We start from the raw sequence: 17,244 nt of genomic DNA on the forward strand, positions 1-17,244 counted from the left end.
TAAGATTAATTACATATTGCATGCCTCTTCATCTTCAAATCAATAGTGTCCTCAGTTTAATTCTCAGCATTTATCAGTTCAAAGTGGAGAGAGCATGGAAGTGTAAATTTAAAGTTTGTATCCCCAGGTACAGATTTTGAAAGCTCCCTCACTTCTTTGAAGGCTCCTTTGTTACAAAATGTTTAGGGGACAGGTGTTCCTGCCTACTAGGTACCCTACCTAGTCAGACTATAATAAGCAGAGCTTAAACTCATAGATCTCATTCGTATAGATGGGGACGCATGTCTATAATCAACATGAGATAGTTTGGGGTAAGGGTATTGTAAATGATACTCAATTCAAACTGCCTAATTAAGACTTAGGTCACTGTGGAATACTTGCTCTATATTGCTAAGTTTATTCGAGAGCTTCCTATGTTCCAGTTAGGACTCTTTAAGTGCATTAGATGCATTTTTATCATCCTTGCACAATTCTGAGGTAGTTCTTACAACTCATTTTACAGGCTGGGAAGCCATGGGTTTGTTCCTCACTGAAGGTCATGCAGCTTCAAATAGCATGTAGAGCTGGGATTTGTGCTGGGAAGACCCTTGGGCTGAAGAAGAGTGGTAAATTCCTAGTTCTACAACTTTCCTGGAGTCCACTTTCCTCTTCTGTGAACTGAAAAGGTAAAGGTAATGCTTTCTAGCCCGGAAATACTATGTCTCTAGAATGGAAATGGAGTGGAAAACTGAGGAACAGTACTCACAGGGGTGGGCAGAGCAGTGGCAGTGATCAAAAGGCCAGCAAGGATAAGAAATTTCATTCTGAAGGAGGAGCCTGGAATTGAAGGGTTAGGAGATCATTTTTAGTTTTTTCTAAGTCTTATTCCCATTATAAATAGACTGTTTAGTTAGAGGTGTTGAATAGTGGTCAGACTAAATTCTGTCTCTTGATCCAGGTTTTGTAAACCTACATCAGTGCTTTAAAAACAGTGTTTAGGGGCTTCCCTGGTGGTCCAGGGGTTAAGACTCCATGCTCCCAATGCATGAGGCCCGGGGTTTGATCCCTGATCAGGGAACTAGATCCCACATGCATGCCGCAACTAAGAGTTCCCATGCCGCAACTAAAGATCCTGCATGCTGCAGTGAAGATCCCGTGTGCCACAACTACCGAAAAATAAAAAAGATCCCACATGCCACAACTAAAAAGATTCCACATGCCGCCGTGAAGATCCCGCATGCAGCAACAAAGATCCCGTGTGCCACGACTAAGGCCCAGTGCAGCCAAATAAATAAATAAATGAATAAATAAACAAATATTTCTTTTAAAAACCACCTGTCTTTAGACAAGACATGCATTCTGTGGCTCATAACATTGCATATACTTACTACTCTTCCTTGTAATCTCACAGTTCAACCTGTACTCTTTGGTCCCTGAAGTTATTTGAACTTGTGATCTCTACCCACAAATCTTCAAACACCAATGTCGTATCATACTTAGGATCGGAGATATAACACCACTGGCTCAAGTGAGATTTCTTATGTAATATACAAGTAAATCCACCTTGAGCTTCTACCCCCCATGAGATCTACCAGGTCTTCACATGGTCTGGGTGCTGTTACTGACAATTGCAATTTCTCAAGAAGGAAATGATATAGGAAAAATCTTGAAAGGCATAATGGATTGGTAGAGAATAAACACAGTATGAATAAATTCAATGAAGCAAATCAATGTGATCTTTACTGGCCAGCTGATTCTGAAAGCAAAGCTTTATATGGCCTTAAATTACATTTAATTCAAATTAACTTACCTTAGGAGTTTCAAACTAAATCACTGTACTCTGGAATTGAATATTGGAAGAAAAATCAATTTCATCGTATTCCTTTTAAGACTTGTCCCCATCATCTGAAGAAAGTCATATATATCCCTTTATGTCACTCTTCAACTATTTTATACATATGTATTTGAAATTCAACTCTGATTTATCTTCAGGCTATTTCATTTTGCCTGAAATTAGGCAGCTTATCTCCCTTTCCCTTTTTCATGTTTCTTATTTGTATTTTTCTTCCTTCTGGATTCAAACCCTTGGCTTTATTTCTTCCTTTGATAAGTGGACCTATTCATTAAATTATCCAAAACAATACTTTTACCTAGTGTGATAGAATCAGTCCAAATTATACTGTGTCTTTTCAATTACCTTTGCTTCAAATGGTCCTTGGGCAACAAATTCAAAGAGCAGTGTGATCTAGAATCTCTATGCCATCTCGTATTTAAGCGATATTACTAATGCCTTTGTGCTCATGGGTAATATGAGTCACAGAATTTGATGCAAAATTGAATAATTGGTTTTAGACTAAGAACACCAACTTCTAAAGTATTTCAGTTACACAGAGATAGGCTTAAAGACCGATTACTGAGAAATAACTTCATCTCCTTGGTTGGGATTAGAGTAATGTCTTTACTGCAAACAACTCACAATTAAAAATTATGACCACTAAGAATATTAAAGTGCTTTTACAATATATCATCCAGGGCAGCTATACATGTGGAAGCCTTAACTAATAGAAAAATTTAAGGTTCTAAAACTGTCTATTATTAAATAATATTTTTATTTCAAAATGAAAATTATTTTCAAATAAAACATTTTTAGTGAATAGGTAGTGTCCTCAGCATTAAAATCACTTTTCACTATTCCAAAACACTTAAAGTATTTAAAACATTAAACATAGTAATTTAGGTCTAATTAATGCCTCCAAATTTAATTTCACTATTCCGAACAAATGTACAATTAGAAACGTGGTTTCAAATTAGTTAGGACCTCCCATGACATTTCTTTGCAGGTACACATAAAAACATTCTGAATTTTGGAATAATTCCTAAAATTATTTCTGTAGTTGGAAGAAATTATAAATAATGCTTAATTAGATTTTAATTAATCAAATTGAACTTAATTATTTACACATGACCTGGTGTGATGTGGTCTGGTTAAGAACAAGTGACTCACTGAGCTAAGAAAAGACAATACAGTGTAAAAGATAAAATACAATTTTGAAATTAATCAGAGATTATTCTGATAAAAAACAAACTCTTCCATAAGTGTCCTTCAGATAAAATTCCTAGGGGCATATTCTTTAAGTGACTATCACAGATAAGCCTCTCAACAACAACAAATTTTTGATTAGTTGAAAGAAAATAAAGACAATTGCACTGATATATTCCATTTCAGATAGGAAAATATGTGGGGACTTCCCTGGCAGTCCAGTGGTTTAGGACTCTGCACTTCTGCTGCAGGGGGCAAGGGTTCGATCCCTGGTTGGGGAACTAAGATCCCACATGCAGTGTGGCGGTGTGGCCAAAAAAAAAAAAAATAGTGACCAAAGAAAGACACAAATTTTCTCTTATGACACATTGTCTTGCTATCAAGTTATTCTAGTACTATTCACCTCTGACTACCTTGGACATCAAGACACTTCAGGGCTCTCCACTGTCTGTTATCTTTACATTCCCTTTATTTTGAGGACATGAAATGTGTAGAGATTTTGCTGGGCCTCCCTTTCCCCAGACACACATGCACATCTGCACAAAAGCTAAAATTAGTTGCATCAAGCAGTGCACAATCACCCATATTTTAAATTGAATTTGGTGAAAAGCACTTGAATTCTTTTTTTTTTTTTCTGTTTAAACTTAAATTATGACAAAAACCATTCATGAGCAACTACCATTTAACAACTGAATATTTGTTTCCCATAAGAAACAGCTCCCCAACCACTCATACTTTTTTTTTTTAAGCAGTAGGGTCTAGAAAGCGTGATTATAGTTTGATATGAAGTATGAGCCCTGGGTTGGTCTTTCACATATAATTGTTCAAGTAAATGACTGGAAATAAACTTGAGTAAACATTTGGATTTTTATTAGGATATTAAGATACTGAAAATAACACACATCAACAACAAAGAGCCTTACTTCACTTTTTTGAAGTGCACACGGTATTATGGACAAAATGAATGTATTATTTTTTCGAGTTTTATAATCTTTAAGTATCTCATAAATGGATGCAGAGAGTGATGAGTTAAACTCCTGTTCACAAACAGTATATAATATTTTGCATATATTGACTTTACTTAATTTTAAAGTTTTATTTCCAAAGTTAATGTTAAATGCCTGGTGCCTATACTGTTATCAAGCAGTTACTCTCATTGTCGTCTCAGACATGCAAGCATTTTGCTAAATATAAATCTACAAGTTTCACACTGCATATACTTCAGAAGTGGTCAGAACAAAGGAGGAGGCTGGGTAGTTTGAGTGCTTTCACATCTTAATTCAAAACAGGAGATTTTCATCTATGTCTTCTGTAAAAAACAAAAACAAAACATACTTTTAGAAAATAGCCAGAGCAGTAATATAAACAATGTTAGAACTAGGGGATCAGAGAACCCATCAATAAGGCGGTATGATGGTGGTTCTCCATCCTGGTAGGGCATCAACATCACCTGTGAAGCTTTAAGAACTGTATATCCTTGGGCCTCACTCCTGCCCCCCCCGAATCAGCATCCCCATGGGTGGGCCAATGGCATGTACACATTTAGAAAGCTCTGCAGGTAGTTCTGATGTAGGGTTGAGAACCACTGATAGAGGAGGTTGAGGGGAAACCAGGCAAGAAGTGCCAAGTATACTAATTTGTAAGGGTTGCTAAAATATAACCAAAATAAATAGAAGTATAGTGCCAGTTATATCAAATTTCCAATCATGTAATTGTAAAAGAACTTGTTGCCACACTAATGGAAGAAGACAGCATCCTCTGGGGGATATAAGACCACTCCTTAGCATTGTGGCCCACCCTTACTCAATAATTCTTGAACAGATACCTAAAGCGGATTAATCTGAAGCATACTACCCTGTCTGGGACACCAAGTAGTTTTCCTGACCAATGTAAGTTTTCCTCTTGCCCCAAGAGACGGAAAGATTACAGACTTTAGCTGTATTTCTTGTGAGCACTGGCTTCACTTGTAAAGTAGGGATAATAGTCTCCTTACTTATAAATTTACTCATATTTGCACTCATACTTTTTGTCTTTTTTTTTTATAATTTATTTGTCATTTTTCCCTTGTTGCTTTTAATAATTTTTCTTTGTCTTTAATTTTTGTCAGTTCGATTGCTATGTGTCTTGGCATGTTTCTCCTTGGATTTATCCTATATGGGACTCTCTGCACTTCCTGGACTTGGGTGGCTATTTCCTTTCCCCTGTTAGGGAATTTTTCAACTATAATCTCTTCAGATATTTTCTCGGGTCCTCTCTCTCTCTCTCTCTCATCTCCTTCTGGGACCCCTATAATGCGAATGTTGGTGTGTTTAATGTTGTCCCAGAGGTCTCTTAGGCTGTCTTCATTTCTTTTTGTTCTTTTTTCTTTATTCTGTTCCATGGCAGTGAATTCCACCATTCTGTCTTCCACGTCACTTATCCGTTGTTCTGCCTCAGTTATTCTGCTATTGATTCATTCTAGTGTATTTTTCATTTCAGTTATTGTATTGTTCATCTCTGTTTGTTCTTTAATTTTTCTAGGTGTTTGTTCTTTAATTCTTCTAGGTCTTTGTTAAACATTTCTTTCATCTTCTCGATCTTTGCCTCCATTCTTTTTCCGAGGTCCTGGATCATCTTCACTATCATTATTCTGAATTCTTTTCCTGGAAGGTTGCCTATCTCCACTTCATTCAGTTGTTTTTCTAGGGTTTTATCTTGTTCATTCATCTGGTACATAGTCCTCTGACTTTTCATTTTGTCTGTCTTTCTGTGAATGTGGTTTTTGTTCCACAGGCTGCAGGATTGTAGTTCTTCTTGCTTCTGCTGTCTGCCCTCTGGTGGATGAGGCTATCTAAGAGGCTTGTGCAAACTTCCTGATGGGAGGGACTGGTGGTGGGTAGAGCTGACTGTTGCCCTGGTGGACAGAGCTCAGAAAAACTTTAATCCACTTGTCTGCTGATGGGTGGGGCTGGGTTCCGTCCCTGTTGGTTGTTTGGCCTGAGGTGACCCAGCACTGGAGCCTGCAGGCCCTTTGGTGGGGCTAATAGTGGACTCCGGGAGGGCTCACGCCAAGGAGTACTTCCCAGAATTTCTGCTGCCAGTGTCCTTGTCCCCACAGTGAGCCACAGCCACCCCCCACCTGTGCAGGAGACCCTCCAACACTAGCAGGTAGGTCTGGTTCAGTCTCCTGTGGGGTCACTGCTCCTTCCCTCCTGGGTCCTGATGCACACACTACTTTGTGTGTGCCCTCCAAGAGTGGAGTCTCTGTTTCCCCCAGTCCTGTCGAAGTCCTGCAATCAAGTCTTGCTAGCCTTCAAAGTCTGATTCTCTAGGAATTCCTCCTCACATTGCCAGACCCCCAGGTTGGGAAGCCTGACGTGGGGCTCAGCACCTTCACTCCAGGGGGTGGACTTCTGTGGTATAAGCGTTCTCCAATTTGTGAGTCACCCACCCAGCAGTTATGGGATTTGATTTTATCATGATTGTGCCCCTGCTACTGTCTCATTGCGGCTTCTCCTTTGTCTATGGATGTGGGGTATCTTTTCTGGTGAGTTCCAGTGTCTTCCTGTCGATGACTGTCCAGCAGTTAGTTGCGATTCCAGTGGTCTTGCATGAGGGAGTGAGCGCACGTCCTTCTGCTCCGCCACCTTGCTGTCTTCTTTCTGTTCAGATGAGAGACATCCCTCCTGTTGACTTGGAGGCTAATCCTCTGCCTGTGCTCAGGATCTCTTCCGATCTCAGAATTCTCCCCTATTTTCCTCTTTTTTTCTTATGTCCTCAATCTTTCCTTTTTTTTTTTTACCAGGCCCTTCCCATTAATGTTTAAATATGCTGCATATCCAGCCTTGAGAACAGTGCCTGGTACTATGTAGACCACCAGTAAAGACTTGTTGAAGGAATGAATGCATGAGTAAATGATAAGAGCTCAAGCCTCTTTTATTCTCAAAAATGCTTCCCTCAACTCTATATCCCTCTCTAGCTCATTCCTGCCTTCACACCTTCACTCTTTAGCCTTTCTTATCTCCTCTTCTTTCTCATGTGTCTGGCTTCCATCTCTACCATTCCACAAAAGCTGCTCTTCCAAGGCCATCCAGGGTATCCTTATTTCTACGTCCAATGAATATTCTGTCTTTTACCTTACTTGACATCTCAGCAGCATTTAGCACTGTGATCTCTTCTTCCTCTTTGAAACACCTCCTTAGATATGGCACTATCCTCTTTTCTTTTTCCTTTCAGGAGACTTTTCATTCTGCCTCATGTACTCCTTCTTCCTCCTGTATCCATCATCTAGATGTTCCTTGGTATTCAACCCAAAACCCTTTTCCATGTAACTCAACATATTTTCCTAAGAGAATTAATTTCCTTCCCTGGTATCAATTATTTTCTGTATGCTCACAATCCCCACATATGTCTTTCAATTCCTAAATTCCATCTTGAAAAGCAGACCCATATATTCAACTATCTTTTTTTTTCATTTTTATTTTCTTGGCAGTGCTGCACAGCATGTGGGCTCTTAGCTCCCTGACCAGGGATCGAACCCCTGCCCCTTGCATTGGAAGTGCAGAGTCTTAACCACTGGACCACCAGGGAAGTCCCTCAACTATCAAGTGTACGTTGTCACCCAACGACTTCAAAATTTAATGTGTCCCAAATGGAATTTATCTTTTCCCCCCAAACCTGCTTCCGTTCTTGTGTTTTCTGTCTCAGTGGAAGGTACCTCTCCTTACCCTGCCTGGCCTGTGCCAGGAACTGAGGCATTGTACTTCTCTTCCTCTCAACCTAACTGCCTGCTTCCCGCCTCCACGTATTTCCTATGAAACATTGTCTTATTATTTCTGCATACTGTACATCTTGAATATGTTTATATTCTCAACTATATCTTGAATATGTTGATATGTTAAAATATATTTGAATATGTTTACTTTTCTTTTTCCCTACTATAACTGCCCTAATTCAGGTTCTCATCAACTTTTGCCTGGATTCACCACAACAGTTCTCTGGCTTATCCACAACGTAACCAAAAGAATCTTCCTTAAGTACAAATCCAGTGAAATCACTCCCTTGTTAAAAACCCTTTGGGGATCCTCCAGTACGGTGGGGATAATGTCTTTAACTGGCTTAGTAGGACCTGCGTGATGTGACTCGTTTCCCCTGTTCGTCTAGCTTGGAAGGTTTTCCTAAAGATTAATGTGGATATATGTTAATCCACAGTATGTCATAGGCACTAAGTAAATAAGACTCCTTCACCTAGTAATTGAATCCCATTTTTACACACAAGGAAAATGAGACTTGCCGAGGATAAGTGGCATGCCCTAATTCGCATAGCTAGTTAATAACAGAGCTGGAATATTTGAGCACATCTAGTTCAGAGCAAAGGAGGTTAAAATTCAGGACGACACTGGCTACAATTTATCTTGTCCTGTGGATTTCTCCGTCCTGCGGGAATAAATTTGTATGCTTACAAATAGACATTTTTTTTTTCTTTCCCTAGCTGAATCCCAAAGCAGCAACTTGTTTACATGTCCTGACTGAATATTTAATATCTGCTTTATTGGCTTATTGTGTGATAATTCTTTCCCTTCTTCAAAATGTAATCATAACCAAACCACAGTGAACAAACAAGAACATTAGGAGCTTTGCGAGTCACAGAACTTTAAGCCCTTCCTGCTTCTCCCAGACAACCACCCAGCACAGGGCCTGCGTAGGCCCATATGCTGAAGAGCTGCCAGAAATTTCGAAAGCAACAGTGAAGTGCAACTGGTTTCCTTAAATGGTCTCTCTTTAAATTCGCCTTTGGATCACTCCTTTAAAATCACGTGCCATACAAAAGGGCATACATAAGTATGTCCTGCCCCAGCTAAGTTTTTTTCTTGATAATGGTGGAGGGGAGGGGTCGGGGCAGCTGTCCTTGGGTACATTTTATCTTTTCAACATGGGAATTGGAAAAAAACATCGTTAGCCAGTTTTAGGGCTGTATGTGAATTTGTAAGTACTGTGCTTATAGAATAGGTGTTAGGAAGGAAATTGGCATTATTTGCATGAGACTGGGTCTTAATTGCCTGTTAATTTCCTACTGATGTTAATAGGGTGTAAACAGTATGTGGTCGCCAGTCTCCACTCTGACCCCCAATGATCCCCGTCTCCTGCGGTCTCCCCCCACATTGTAGCAGGGTTAGACTGTGTGACAAACAGAATATGGCAGAAATATGTCACTTCTGAGATTAGCCCTACAGGGAACTGCGGCTTCTGTCTTGGACTCTCTCTCTCTCTTTCTGTCTCTGTCTCTGATCACTTGCTCTGGAGGGAACCAGATACCATGTTATGAGCAGCACTGTGCAAAGGGCCACATGGTGAGGAACTGAAGCCTCCTACCAACAGCCATGTAGGTGAGCTCAGAGCAGATCCTAAAGCAGATCCATACAGGTAAGGTCCTCCCGGATTCCTGACCCTCAGAAACTGTGAGAGAGATTTTAAGCTTCTAATCTTTAGGGTAATTTGTTATGCAGAAATAGACACCTAACACACAGAACGAGGTGCTTACAAAAATATTCATTCTTTGCTCATTGTAGTTGTACTTATTTCACAGAATAACATTGTAGAGGAAAAGGACCTTTTCTGCTTATCTATTTATCAATAAATAACTAAATCCTCATATTCCAACTCTTTCTTTCCAATTTCAAGCCATCATACATATGCATAAAGAATATTTTTAGAGTGAAGTTCACACAAGTTACCTCTTTTGGGGAAACTCTGACCTTTGATGAACTTACTTTTCTTTATTTCTTGGCTGCATAGTCATGCTACATATACGTATGTCGTGAACACATGGGTAAAACCTCTGCTTTAGAGATTTGATGTTCACTGTTGATTTACATTCTGTGAGCATTTTTTCTTTGTTTTTTTGTTTTTTTTTTTGTGAGTAGTTTTGATTGCTCATTTTTTGAACATCTTTCATATCTCGATTATTAAAAACAGCCTTGCTCATAAAAATCAACTGTAACTTAGGAAAAGAAAAGGAAGTACATTAAGACATAACCTAGCAAAACAAATGTCTAAATTTAAATTCCTCCCCTGCAGGGGGAGTTCCTTTTGGATTAAAGGAATAACACCTGGGCACAACTGGTGAAAATCTTTAGTGTGTTGGTAATAAATTCTAAGATTCTTCTGGCATCTCCCATTTTCAGAATCAAGCTTGCTGTTTTACTCTTCACATATGATTTGTTAAAGTTTGGCCCAATACTCAGGTTAAGGAAGGATATAAAGTCCCTCCTTCCTTCCGTAGAAAGGTAGCCTTCGGAGATTTGGCTCAGCTCTCTGGATTCACATCACTTTCTTAGGCTTAGCCAATTTCTGAGACCTCAGTGCAGTTACCGCTTAAATGTTCACCCTTGCTACACTTTGAAACAGAGATCATAAAGGAGGTAAGAAATAACCTTGCAGTCTGCCCCCTTGTGGTCTCTAGGTTTCAGTTTGAACACACAGCAGGACCTGTCTATGAGGGCTGCAGGGCTTAGGGCTTATCTGGAGAAGAGGACACCCCTCTCCCTGGGCTGATGATGAATTTACCTTCTTTAATTTCAAAGCAGTGACCCCACTCCTCCAGGGTGATGTGCTTATCCTTGTTGGGGTCACACTCTTCAAAGAAGCGCGTTATGCAGTGTTCCAAGGGCACCAGAGATGCCCGCAAAGGGGCGAGCTCAGAGTGGGTCAAGACTCTGCAATGAGATAAATGGCAGCCAATTAACTGTGTAACTAACTTGTGTATGAAGAGCTAACTCTTAGCATCACCAAGGGCATTTTTCTTCCACAAGGTTGCTGAGGACGGCAAATAAGTAGTGCATTCATGAAGAGCTACAAATGAAATACACTATTTGTGGGTAAGACAGACAGCTTTTGGGAGGTCAATTCATAAGGTTTCCTTCTTCCCTAGGAACTATCCTCCCTCCACCCTAAACTTATAGGGGTGCATCCCAACAATCATGTTTATACAACCTGGCTCTTACCACCGGCCGTACCGGATTATTCCAGACGTAGGTGCTTAATCCAACTGGGGCCAATCAGGTTAGCTTCAGAATTTAGGATCAAGAATGAGAAAGAGAGGAAAGAGCCTCTCGGGAGGCTGGACCCTAACATGTAAACTTGAGAGCTTGTGGAATTGTGGCCATATTCTGTTATTTTCAAAGCAGCTCTTTTCTTTTTTTCTTAAATTTTTTGGATGTGGACCATTTTTAAAGTCTTTATTGAATTTGTTACAATATTGCTTCTGTTGTATGTTTTGGTTTTTTGGCCGCGAGGCATGTGGGATCTTAGCTCCCTGACCAGGGATCAAACCCACACCCCCTGCATTGGAAGGCGAAATCTTAACCACTGGACGGCCAGGGAAGTCCCTCAAAGCAGCTTTGTGTTTAGACTCATAGCCGTATTTGCTTGACATTTCGGTGCTCTAAAATGGCACTGGGAAGTTTCCTAAATCTGTTTAGAATTCTTGGGTATAGATAACTGCACATTATATCAGGGAGGTGACCTAGTAATGGGAAGGTGGAAAGTTTTTACCTGTCCCTAGGATGTTGGTCCAGTTCACTAAACTGCCAATGCACAGGATACACATACATGTGGTAGTTTTTCTTAAAGTCTCTTAAGAGAAGGTCAATTGAGTGGTCCCCAGCCAGGAGTCTCTTTTCATCCAGGTAAATTTTCTTGACCTGAGATTAGGAAGGGAGATGATCATTAGAGAATCAGGCAAGTGTAACGGAATTATCACTTGCTAAACTTTACTTGAAGAGTAATCCTAACATGACAGAGGAAAACAAACCCAGAACGTTATTTGAGAACAAATTACATGCCTTCTAATCAACACTACAGCTTTCTGCATAGAATAACAGCTAACATTAAAAAAACCCTGGGGTTTTCAGAAGAAATTTAAGTCTTTTTTGGATCTTTTAACCAAGTGATGTTCCTCCCATTTCTTAAAACTATGAAAAGGTTTTAATGAAAAGGGCTGAACTGACGTAGACAAAATTGTTCATTTGTTAGTGGAAAGTTCTGTTCTTCCCCACTGGCATACTCCATTCTTTTTTTTTTTTAAGATTTATTATTAATTAATTAAACTTATTTTTGGCTGCATCAGGTCTTAGTTGAGGCATGTGGGCTCTTCGTTGTGGTACACAGGCTTCTCTCTAATTGTGGCGTGCGCTCTGCAGCTGTGGCGTGCCAGTTCCAGGGCACTTGGACTCTGTAGTTTGCAGCCCTCAGGCTCTAGTTGAGGCGTGTGAGCTCAATAGTTGTGGCACACGGGCTTAGTTGCCCCGCGGCATGTGGGATCTTAGTTCCCTGACCAGGGATCGAACCCGCGTCCCCTGCATTGGAAGGCGGATTCTTTACCCCTGGACCACCAGGGAAGTCCTGTACTCCATTCTTAATCCTTTATGTATTTCCATCCAGTGCCTGCTGCGGCTCAGGTTAGCCCTGGCGTGATGCTGCTTGGCACCCCCATTGAAATTTCCCTGTTTTGTATCTAATGCTCTCAAGGCTGTCTGTGGCAATGTGTTGTTAAAGAGAGAGGATAGAAATTATTTAGGGGCAATGCGTATAAAACTACCATCTTGTGACGTTACCTGTTAGTGCACTGAGTAATTGGAAGCAATGAGAACAGAACTTCTACTTGTTCTCACGAACACATCTACCAATTTCCCTCCTCATCACCATGCATGGAATTCCTTCGTTCCTCATCTACTAAGCCCAGCCGCTCACTGGTGCTTAGAAGCTCACCCCTTCTCATCTACTCAAGAATACTCTGTGGCAGGTGGGCACCCTTCCTTCTTTACTGGATTATTTCCAGAAGCATACAAACACCCTCTACCACCTTCTGCTGGTAGATAGGACCCTTGAACTCGCATTCCTCTCCACCTGCCACCCATTTCACTTTTCCCCTTTACAGCAAAATGTCTTCTATACTTGCTGCTTTTACATCATTCCTCCTATTCTTTTTTGAACCCTATCCATTCGGGCTTTTCTCTTGCAAAAACAGTGCCTGTCAAGGTCAGCTATGACTGTCATGTGCCAAATCAGGGGCCAACTCTCAGTCCTTATCTCAACAACCTGTAAACAGCATTTGACACAGTTAATGCACACCCTCCTACATGTTTTATTTTTTTCTTTATAGCATGTTTCATCCCACCTGACATAACATATTTGCACAAATGTTCATTTGCATATATTTATACATTTGCATGTATGTTCATATTTGCATACCTGTGTATATAACTATATATCGTCTCTTTGCCTAGAATGTAAGCTCATGAAGGCAGAGATTTTTGTTTGGTCCCTTGCTGTATTTCCAGCATGTAAATCAATTCCAGGTACCTGGCATACACTCAATAACTATCTGATGAATGAATTTTCCCTGGGAGCTTCTAGGATTAATATTCTGCACTTTTTAATCTTAATACATTACTGACATTGTTATTAATGGATTTCCCTTGTATCATAAATCTATGTCTGGCCTATAAAGGCAAAAAACACGTTTAGATTTAAATGATATGCCTGGGCCTGAACATATAAATGCTGAATTGAGGTTCACTTTGCTCAACAGAGTTTGCTCGAGGGATGAGTTCCAGAGCTCTTGCTCAGGCCCCTGCCCTGCGTGTAGGAATCGGGTGGTTTGGCTGTGTCCCAAACTTTGAGGCGTGAACGATGACGACTACTATTCTGTTACTCCATGGGTGTTGACCAGGAGTGGCTGCTGATATGCAGAGGAAGGGCTGATATACCCTCCCTCGGCCCCCTCCCCCAGCCCCCCCTCCCCCAGCCCCCCCTCCCCCGCCCCCGTCCCCTGACGCTTTTTCCCTCAAGCCCTGTACACAGACGCTTAGGTAGCTGGCCGTGGATAACTTACTTTATTTCTCTGCTTCTCATTTAGATATCCAGCGTGCTCAGGGTTAGGTTCATAAAGCTGCATGAGGATATTCTTGAGCCAGTCTCTCATCCTTAGAGGAAACTGGGTCACTTCAAAGTCCGTACAAGCAGGAATAGCTGTTCCAGGCAGAAAGTAAATTGATTTTAATTTTGGGGTCTTACTCCGGTCCCAAGGAAAGTCCTCATAACAGGACGCTTAACAACTTCCGGTGACTGACAGCGTCCTCACTGCCCCTCCGTCACAGCAGTGGTCCTTAACCCTGGCGCCATAACAGAATTGCCAGGAGTGCTTTAAAAACATACCAGATGCCAGCTTCCATTCAAAGAAATCCTGATTTGATTGATCTGGGGGTGGAACCTGGGCATCAGGATGTTTTAAAAAGCTCCAGAAGTAATTGTGAGGTGCAGCCAGGGCTGAGAACCACTGCTCTAGAATCAGAGAGCTGGAATTCAGAGGTGGAGGTCACAAGAGCTATTTATTAGGAGAAAAGAGAAGAAGGCAGAAGTTAGCTTATACTGTGGAAATAATGTTAAGTCTCAGTGGCTTAAAGGAACAAACATTTTTTTCAGGTTTATTGAAATACAACTGACATACCACACTGTAAGTTTAAGGTGTGCAGCATAATGACTTGACATACGTATACTGTGTAATGATTACCGCAGTAAGTTTAGTTAAACACTCATAACCTCGTATAGTTACTTGAATTTTTTATTTCCTTGTGGTGAGAACTTTCAGGATCTACTCTCTTAGCAACTTTCAAATACACCACACAGCAGCGTTGACTACTATGCTGTACATCACATCAAACGTTTATTTCTCCATCCTGCTACGTGTCCCCTGTAAGTTGGCAGGAGAGCTCTGCTCCTCTGTCTCCCTGGGGCTCAGGATGGGGGAGACACCGCCGTCTCAGCGTCATCTCAACGTGAGGTGAAGAGAGGGCATGGAGAGCCTTACACCAGCTCTGAAATGCTCTGTCCAGAACTCCCATGGATGATTTTTGCTCAGGTTTCACTGGGCGAAGCAACTCATATGGCTGCATCTAACATCAAGGGGGCTGAGAAACTGAACCCTCTCATGAGTCTGGAAAGACAGGAGAGGTTAGAGAGCACCGCTAATGTGGAGAATCACTTAGCGACCAGGAGATCCAAACACAATTGAGAGCATCCTGGGGAAGGAAGACAATTTCAAAAAATTCTGGAAGACCATGCTGTCATTAAAACTTCTTGGCAAAGGCTTAGCTTGGGAAGAGGACAACTAATTTAACAAAATTCCAATGATTCATCTCAGTTATTAAGCGGATAACATTATCATAGTGGTTCTGAACCCTGGCTGCACATTAGAATTGTCTCGGTTACTTTAAAAACAAGTGAAAAAACAACGCCAAGGTTCCAACCCAGTCCAATTAAATCAGAATCTCTTACAGTTAAAGCCTGGGCATTATTCTTCTAATTTTTGAAAAAGTCTTCCCAGTTATTTTAATATGCAGCCTGGATCCAGAACTACATTAACTTTTTATTGTTGTCATCTGCATATATATGAGTACATATATATCTGTATATAATTCAGATTCACCCAAAACACTTTCAGCAGTGGTAGTTGGACTCTTACATTTGCAGGCTCCAAAATAATCCAGCTGCAGTTGGTGACCCTTTTTGGTCCCCTCCAGTCTGCACTTAGTAGCAAAGAGATGGCAGGAGCTGGCATAGGTCTGATTGTCAGTGCCACAAACCTAGGAAAGACAAGTAGGAGAAAAACCTCAAGCTTGGGAATGTTCATTGGGAAAACACTCTGCTTAAAGTCTGTCTAATGAACTGCTGTTTCTATTGACTGTTGTTTAAATATTAGATGATAACCTGGGCATTTACTTTTTTCTTTAACAGAAGATTTCAATTGCAAATTACTTTCATTCAAATCACTAACTGTTTGATGTCCTTTAAAGACCATTTTGTAGGGCTTCCCTGGTGGCGCAGTGGTTGAGAATCTGCCTGCCAATGCAGAGAATACGGGTTCGAGCCCTGGTCTGGGAAGATCCCACATGCCGCGGAGCAGCTAGGCCCGTGAGCCACAACTACTGAGCCTGCGCGTCTGGAGCCTGTGCTCCGCAACAAGAGAGGCCGCGATAATGAGGGGCCCGCGCACCGCGATGAAGAGTGGCCCCCACTTGCCACAACTAGAGAAAGCCCTCACACAGAAACGAAGACCCAACACAGCCATAAAAATAAATAAATAAATAAACCCAAAGTTAAAAAAAAAAAAAAAAGACTATTTTGTAGAATCCTTACTTGGTCAAGGAGTTTTGTAGGAGGACAAGTCACTGGATCTTGGCAAACACAGTGGGGTTTTCCCTGTTGATCAGCCTTGCAGACGTGTCCTCTTTTACACTGGAAGCTCATGCAAGAATCTGACAAAAGTTTGGACAGGAAACATGGACAAAGCTAAACTGAGTGCATAAACTCAAATTCATCCAAACAGTTCCATTTTCATGAATAAGAGAAAATTTGGGAAAACATTAGAAGCCTTTTTAATGGATGCGTTAATTTCCAGGTGGGACCCTCTGGCTCCAGACTATTTTGCATAATAGTCTAGATTTCTTTGCAGTTTGGATTGGGGATTTAAAAAGAACAAACAACTCTTCTTGACCTGCCTGCAATGGTCATAGTCTGACGTCTACAGAGCAGTGCTGTGCAAGTTGGTCAAAAGTTAAATAAAGCCACGAGAATTTTATGGTTGAAATTCAAAATTTTGTGATTGGGGTATGTGATTAAGAATTAAGTCTTTATTAAATATGGGATCTCAATTCTAAGTTATGGATTTGAGTGTAAATAAGGTAGAATCAATTTTTCTTCTTTGAAGCAAAAGGACTTAGAGAAAAAGAATTCTAGCTTTTGCAGTAATATTGCAACCGGATTTCCAGTTTGTAAACACAGTTACCATAGTTGTAGATCAAATGTGCACACGAGAATGTCAACAATTTATGGGAGCATTTCCTTGGGGAGGAGTGGGGAGAGGAAAACTTCTGTGCAGTAGTCACAAATGAAGGCGTGGGGATAGCCCAACTTAGCCCATTCCGTCTCTCTCCTCATATAGTCACAGACTGCTTGCTTAGCCCGTACTCACCGACACCGTGCACCCTTGTGTTGCCTTCAGTTGAACTGTCATCTTCATTCGGTGAGCTTTCTGCTTTCTCGGCCTTTATAATAACAAGAGCAGAAGTTGAAGTCTATTTTAGGGAAAGCCTTTACATAATTTATATTTCCACTGTGCGTACCTTCACAGATCTTTTCATACTCCGATCATTTCAGATCTCAGAAGGAGGAGACACCAGCCGCAA

The 17,244-nt window shown here is 40.9% G+C and overlaps 1 protein-coding gene across 1 annotated transcript in view; it reads right to left on the minus strand.

Annotated features, from left to right (window-relative positions):
* Window positions 1-3,867: 3,867 nt before the first annotated feature.
* SPARCL1 (SPARC like 1) overlaps window positions 3,868-17,244 on the minus strand; it is a 50,921-nt gene continuing 37,544 nt past the window's right edge. Inside the window, exons 5-11 of the mRNA XM_036852384.1 lie at window positions 17,031-17,103; window positions 16,196-16,314; window positions 15,522-15,642; window positions 13,893-14,029; window positions 11,552-11,700; window positions 10,565-10,713; window positions 3,868-4,328 (exon numbers count right to left, since the gene is read on the minus strand). Coding sequence (XP_036708279.1) covers window positions 4,300-4,328; window positions 10,565-10,713; window positions 11,552-11,700; window positions 13,893-14,029; window positions 15,522-15,642; window positions 16,196-16,314; window positions 17,031-17,103 — 777 coding nt within the window. The 3' untranslated portion in view covers window positions 3,868-4,299. The remainder of the gene's footprint in view (window positions 4,329-10,564; window positions 10,714-11,551; window positions 11,701-13,892; window positions 14,030-15,521; window positions 15,643-16,195; window positions 16,315-17,030; window positions 17,104-17,244) is intronic.

This window comes from Balaenoptera musculus, chromosome 5 (assembly GCF_009873245.2).
Source record: "Balaenoptera musculus isolate JJ_BM4_2016_0621 chromosome 5, mBalMus1.pri.v3, whole genome shotgun sequence".
In the NCBI taxonomy this organism is placed as follows: Eukaryota; Metazoa; Chordata; class Mammalia; order Artiodactyla; family Balaenopteridae; genus Balaenoptera; species Balaenoptera musculus.